Source organism: Marmota marmota, unplaced genomic scaffold (assembly GCF_001458135.2).
Source record: "Marmota marmota marmota unplaced genomic scaffold, marMar, whole genome shotgun sequence".
Taxonomy (NCBI): Eukaryota; Metazoa; Chordata; class Mammalia; order Rodentia; family Sciuridae; genus Marmota; species Marmota marmota.
The window spans coordinates 3,182,254-3,189,998 of NW_025999880.1; the positions used below are offsets into that span (position 1 = coordinate 3,182,254).

At 30.9% G+C, this 7,745-nt stretch overlaps 1 protein-coding gene across 6 annotated transcripts in view; it reads right to left on the reverse strand.

Moving 5' to 3' along the window:
- The window catches only part of Brip1 (BRCA1 interacting helicase 1), a 160,861-nt gene that overhangs the window by 114,440 nt on the left and 38,676 nt on the right, over positions 1 to 7,745 (reverse strand). For all 6 annotated transcript variants that reach the window (XM_048788186.1, XM_048788195.1, XM_048788181.1 and 3 more), the window contains one exon: positions 1,933 to 2,223. In XM_048788186.1, the coding sequence (XP_048644143.1) occupies positions 1,933 to 2,223 (291 nt within the window). The remainder of the gene's footprint in view (positions 1 to 1,932; positions 2,224 to 7,745) is intronic.

A 7,745-nucleotide genomic window follows, 5' to 3' on the forward strand; every position in this document is an offset into this window, starting at 1 on the left:
GATTCAGCCATAGTAAACACAGACACCTATGGTGACTTTGTAATTGGCCCCCATTACAATACCAAATTAGTCTGAGGGCTTGGGAACAAGAAAAAGAATGTTCATTATGCCTATGAGGTACCATTCTGAGGCAGAATTAGGTCAAGGCAAACTGTAAGCAGGTATTTTCAATTATTCATATCACTAATATTCAAAAACAAAATACTTGTTGAAGACAAACTAAAGGTCAACAAAAAACTCTAAACTTTTTATTTTTACATGTTTCAAACTTGAGTGAATATCCATCAAAAACAAAACCAGCTACAGTATTCTAGAACGTTATATAAGACTTTATCTTGAAATTATAATCTTAAACTTTTTAATGACTTTTTCCAAGGTATTTTATAACACATGTATTTGTTCATAAAAGAAGAATTTTCTCAGTAATGAGTTTAAATTTTTTTTTAAATAACAATGCTAATGAATTTTCTTGTATAGAATACATAGCCAAAAAAGTACTCAGGTCATTGAGAAATTCAACGGATCAGGTAGCCAATTATAGAAAGATGTCTATTTAACAATGAAGGTCATGAACAATGTTTTCTTTATTTATATTTTTTAACATTTGCCTTTTTAATATTTTCATCTCTCTTCTAAGAGAACTTTTTAAATATATATAGTAAAAAGATGTCACAATTCCTTAGTTGGAAAGAATGTACATGGAAATAAACATAACTATAGGATTTCAATAATGGTTTTGATACAATAATTCTATATTTTCTTTCTGGCTCCAAATATGTCACTGGAGTTCCTTACAACTAATATTTTATAATCTCACAATCTTTGAATATCTATTAAGGTATATTTTGAATAGCTCTAAATAAAGCTTGAGTAAATTCTCATTTGATTTAAAAAAAAAAAGCATTGGAGAAAGAAAAGCATAAGACAAAATAATTTACTCACACTATATAGTAGGCAGTGAACTATCATATCATATAATGTGAGGGCTGTAGCTGATAGTCTTTTGTGTAAATCAATCCAATAAAATAGTAGTGAGAGACAAAACAATTTTAAAAATAAGTTACAATATCATTGTTACAATATCATTTCATATACTGGTTCAATAATGATTTCTGAGTATAATTTCATTACTTACAACTTCAACTTTAGAGTAAATTAGTTATACTAGAACACAGACTCCCAAAATAATATTACCTCAAAGAATATTTTAAAATCATGCCTTTAGTTACCCAATATTCTAATTTCCTGGAAAATTTCAAAAGCATTTATGAAATCTTCTAAGTCAATAGTCTAATATAATTTATAAAAGAGAAGTTTGTGCTAATTACAATTAGGAAACAGGAATAATCATATTTTGCATTCAATTAAAATTATTTTCTAAATTTTTTCTAAGAAATAGCCTAAATAAACATCTTCTCTTTAGGTTTTTTGACATGTAAAACATAATAATTAGATCTAAATACAATAAATCATTTAAACTTTTTAATCTTTTCGTCTGACATCATCCACATATATTTTTGGTAGAGGAATTTAGAAATTATTACATCTGACTCCAATGGAAATTAATTTCAAGGAATTAAATACATGCAAGCTTTAGAACCAAAATCTATAATTCTAAACTTAAAGAAAATTTTCTTATGGTAAAACTATTTTTCAAAAAATATTAACACTGGGGCTAGGGGTGTGGCTCAATGGTGGGGCACTTTCCTGACACATGTGAGGCACTAGGTTTGATCTTCAGAATTGCATAAAAAATAAATAAACAAAATAAAGGTATATGCCATCTACAACTAAAAAACAAAAAATACTAGCAATTTAATTTGATTTGCATAAGTTATTTGATTATCACTAGAAAAGTACATATAAAATACTGTAAGTAATTTGAATCTGTTCAGCCTTATTTTTTCTCTAAAACAAAATAATTTTACTCACATTTTTTCCATCCAGAAATTCCATGCACTTTTCTTTTCTGTTGAAGTTACCAATGACTTCAGGATGGACACAAGTATGATCCCTGCTGGAAAGAATGGTCATTGGCACCCATGAATATGCTGTCCTCCGGAGCTCTTTAGTAATCTGAGCGATCTGCTTGTGTGTACGTGTCCCAAAATATATTTTGGGTCTCTTGAATTTCCCCCCTTGATCCTTCTTAATGGTATTTGAAGACTCTTGACTGTTTCCTTGTTTTGCAGAACAACAGCACTTAGAACACTGGCCAGGAGGCTGTAGTGAAGGAAAGAAATGGTAACGAATGTCTGGACTACCATATAAAATGTTGTCAAGCCTCTCACGGAATCAGAACCAATAATGAATCACAATTGTTAAAAAGGAAATTTCAAGATATTACAATATCTAAAACTTGCCATTAAATAAAAAATTACAAATTTCATTTCAAATTAGTCCTCTTTCAAAAGTTTCTAACATATCACTCTAACTCTGTAATTCCAACTGTTTTAAGTATATTTTAACCCTTTTCTTTCATAAATTATAAAAATTATATGACAATGAAGAAGATAATTTTAATTTTTGCTTAAGTTGCATATGAACTTGTGGTTATAATTTAGAATTCATACTTTTGCTCATAGCATAGCTCACTAAAATATTTTATATTACACCAATGTTTTTAAAAGCACTTTAAATATAGTTTACAAAAGAACAGAAATATCAAGTTAAATCTCAAGTATCACTAAAAAATGAGTAAATAAAATTCTTCTCCAGCAAAGGTATTAAATAAATGCAAAATACTAATATTTAAAATAAAAGCAGTTTGCTTATCTGAAAAAGTACACCTGAAAATCCAATTACCTGTCAAGGAATGCAAATCCATCAGTAAAAATTATTATAGAGTATTATAGGGCAAAGCTCTTCCTGGACAATTTCACTTATAATTCAGTTTCATCAGGGAAATAGTTATGTAAATGTCTCCTAAAATACACCACATATAACAAGGAATAAAGTCTAATATTTACCTGATATTTACCTCATTTCCAAATTGTCGAAAAAGTTGAATGCTATATATTAGAATTATTGGGTTCTTAATAACTCCTCCCTTTAAAGCCTCAATTATCACACCAAAGGAGAGATAATGAAGCTTCATTTAAGAGAAATACTGTGAAAATGGCCACTGATAGGGGGAAAAAAGGCAAACAGCACACTACCTTAAAAAAAAAAAAAAAAAGTTTGTACTGGAAAGTTTTCATTTAGTAGAACAAATACTCTACTTACTGAAGTTCTTAGGTTTTTTGGGTTTTTTTTCCTTTTTTTTTTTAAATTGTAATCAGTAAGAGTAGTCTTCATGAACAAATACTAAGTCATAGTATGTTACACCACAAAACTGGGATCAAGCTGTCTTTTAGCCTCAACTCAGCGGAAAAGCAAGTTCAAGTTACTCCCAGTCTCACTCAACCTTGTCCGCCATTAAATATTACAATACATGATAGAATGGATGTAAATGTGACCCTTCTGGAGCTGTCACTCACTGGGATAAAAGGTTCACTGATGTGCCAAATAAACAGTCAGTCAAAGCAGATAAAGTTACAGCCATGCTGGAATTGTTACACTGCCTTCTTAGGTTGCTAGTAAAGCAGATTTCATTACAGAGTGCTGCCACATTAAATAGCCAGTTCCAAATATCCTGCCTTCTATATTGAATAATTACTTATTCACTGAAAGGATAAAAAGAAGAGTTATGAATGGGGCTCTTGTCAACAGTGAAGCAGGAAACAGCTGATGTGTGGTTTATGTTACATATGTTGCAATATCCAACAACTTAGAGAAAATGGAATGCAAATCATATCATATTTTCAGTGAATTCTTTTGTGGTCTTTGCAATGAGCACATTAATTAATTAATATATTAAACAATTAAGGTTAACTCCAGGTAGAGAATTAGTTTACTTTTTCATACCTTCAATCTTTTTTTATTCAGTTTTACTATTTTTCTTCCTTGTGATACTGTTAAATTCACTTCAATATTAGAATACTAGGGCCTAATACATCAATAATTTTGTGCTATATGGATACATTATCCTCAGGCATCTAAGTAATCCAATAAAACGGTTGCTTCTCAGGGCTCAGAAAACCTACTTTTGATGTAACACTTTACAACATTAACTCCACTTAGGTTAGTAACACTTTACAACATTAACTCCACTTAGTTTACCACCTACACCTTTTAATTCTGACCAAATATTCAGACAATATAGAAACAAACTAAACCAACTCCCCATCACTAATAGTTTAGATATAACTTATAAATCTTCATAAACATTCTTTTGCATAACTTTTTTCTGTTAAAAAGGGATGTTTCCAGGAGCAGTGGCGCATACCTATAATCCCAGCACCTTGGGAGGCTGAGACAGAAGTATCACAGGTTCAAAACCAGCCTCAGCAAAAGTAAGGTGCTAAGCAACTCAGCAAATCTGTCTCTAAAAAAAATACAAAAAAAGGGATGGAGACGTGGCTCAGTGGCAGAGTGCCCCTGAGTTCAAACCCCGGTACAAAAAAAAAAGGATGTAACTACATAGTTTTATAACTTTCTACTTTGTATTCAAACTTTTAAATTTTTAAAATGGTGAATTTGCTAATGAATACTATGCTTATCTTAAAATGTCAGGCTAATAGCTGTACCAACAAAAATAAAAGATGATGAATAAGTTTCAGAAAACTTTTACCACTAGTGGGGCTTTATTTAGGTACATCAAATTGATTTTTTAAACCATAATTCAGAAAAATTTAAACCATGCTTAATTTTATACCGAATAGATATTTGTTTGGTTTTTAAGTTGTAAAGTGATCTGAAGTCACTGTACCATTTATGAATTTGGGTAGAGTCCTTAAAAAATGGTAGTTAGGCAAGTAGAGTACAAGATGGAAATTTAAAAAGAAAGCTGATTCTTACTGTTTGCAATATTAAAGAGGAATTATTTCTTCAGAAATGATCTTCTATTAAAGTTTCCATCTACATGATTTGAAGAAGCTGAGGATGGAGCTTAGCAGTAACAGAGCACTGGCTTACCACGTGCAAGGCCCTGGGATTGATTCCCAGCACTGCAAACAACTTATTTAGCTAATTAAAAATAAAAGAGTTGGTATAATCTTATTTGCAAATGGAAAAACTGAATGTGGCAGTCAAAAAGAGGCTTCAACATTTATATAATAACAAGATAATTACTTATACCAAAATTAGAAACTTTCAATGCTATAAGAAAACAAGAGATAGGAGCTTGATGATGGTAACAAGAGATCAGACTATGCCCCTTTCTCTGAAACCCTTTGACCTAGGAGGCTTGAAACAATGAGACGACTAAAATTAAACAATTTTACACCTCTCACTAAGTAGCTCTCCTGCTAACAAATAATCAGGTCTATCTTTCAGAAGGATGTTTTCTCCTTTTCCTTTCACTCCTTAAATTTTAAAATTAGGAAACTGGATAATAAATTTAAAAGCATTCACTCTCATCCAAAATATCTGAAGGTCAAAAGGTAAAACACATAGGCTCCCCCACACCTGTGAATTCTAAGGCATAAAAGTGATTATGATAAGTGGCAGAATCAAACTCTTCAAGAGATGGCTTCTTTTCCACAGCTAAAAATTGTCCAGAGTCCTCTTACTTCAACAAAAGGCAAGAAAACCTAACATAAGTAACAATAAAAATGTCAACATTTAAAAAGAAATACAAGTTACATGTGTGACCATGACAGCTGCAGTGTTTCCATACTCAGAAGTCAATCATTCTGAAATATTTTTTAAGTTCACAATAGCCAAAAATGTTCTTAGAAGGTCAGCAACCAAGGACTTTTAGAAAATTTTCCATGTATTTAATAATTTCCATTTCTTCTCTTGTCCTATTACATAAAGACATTCTATATTCTTTTAAAGGGTGAATGATTAGAAGATTTGATCTTGAATGAATGGCCAACTGCTGAATCCTTGTCACCATTCCTTTCACAAAGTTATAATTGGAAAAATAGTAAGATATGACAATGTCAATTTCTAAAGTTTCCTAATGGTTTTCTAAACTTTCCCCTGTCCTCCCAAAAAGCAGTATACCTAAATACTTGAAAACTAAAGTATACAAGTATAGTGATTAATATTTTTAGAAAAGGAAAATGATAAGGAATAGAAACTAAGTTCATTGCCAAGGAAGTTATTGTGCTAATCTGTACATTGGGGAGTTTCTAAAAGGCCACTATGAATTGAGTTCAAAAAGCAGGCACAAAAGGGTATAGTTAATATAAAAAATAAATATATAGAGCTGGGGTTGTGGCTCAGTGGTAGAGCACTTGCCTACCATGTCTGGGGCACTGGGATCAATTCTCAGCACCGTGTATAAATAAATGAACAAAATAAAGGTCCATCAACAACGAAAAACAATTTTTTTAAATAAGTATATAAAGAAGTATAAAGGGGGACTGGGGTTGTGGCTCAGTGGTAGAGTGCTCACATAGCACATGCAAGATGCTGGGTTCGATCTCAGCACCACATAAAAATAAATAAAATAAAGGTATTGTGTCCAACAATAACTAAAAAATATATTAGAAAGAAAGAAGTAAAAAGGAAGAGACTTTTTAAAACTGATTTGTACAAAACAAAGGGAAAACTAAGTCAATAAAACAGTAACATTTTTCTATAAACTTCTATATGTACATGTTTGTCCTTCCAGCCATACTGCAAAGTCCTTAAGGACAGAAACTTTATATCTTATATCTCTTTATTAAACTCATTCATTGAACATGGTGTTCTGTACATAACTATAACTTAATTTTTTTTAATTGGTAAACTACTACTAAATGTCTAAATCAACTACTACACTCATACACATTTTTTAAAAAACTAATAGATGTGGGGCTGGGGTTGTAGCTCAATGGTAGAGCACTCACCTCACATGTGGAAGGCACTGGTTTCAATCCTCAACACCACATAAAAATAAAATAAAGGTATTGTGTCCATCTACAACCAAAAACATATTTTAAAAAAGAAACTGATAGATGTTTAAATGGTGTTCTAATTCGAAGTACTATAAGTGTCAAAAAACAACTTCAAAATCAAAAGCTTCTTTTTGAAATAACAATTTATTATTTTTCAAAGCCAAAAAGAAAAATCCATTTATGACAACATTTGAGCCACTGTAGCTGACAAACATATATGGTGATATGTTGATTATTAATGATAATTACTACTATTGGGGCTGTCGGTGTACTAAGCACTTTATGTATACTATGTCATTTCAATAATCCATTCATTCAGGAAACATTAGAATCCCTGATATATCAAGCCAAATAGAAGACAATAATAAGGGTCACCTCATCTCACTGACATGAAGAGTTTCTCTCGTTAATTGTTCTACAAAGTGTAGTTTGGGGAGTTTATTAATACTGGTGTCAGTCATGAGTTAAGGAATTATTTGAAGTTAGTTCTAAGTGCATTACTTGCTGAATGCAATTATAAATATCCCTAAGAGCAAACTATAAACTTCGATTCATAAAAACTATTTAACTTAATATTTTTTGATGTTTAAATCAAATATTTTCTAACAAGATCCATACTATGTTCCACAAGGGAAAACAAAAACTTTCAACTCAGAGACTCTTCAGAGCATGAATCAGCAAACCTTTTTCGTAAAGGTACAGACAGTAAACATTTTTGGCTTTTGGGCTACATGCTCACTGTTCTTATATAGGTAATATATTTTATTGTCCAAATGTAGGAAAGGATTTCTTTTTCTTTTCTTTTTTTTTTTTTTT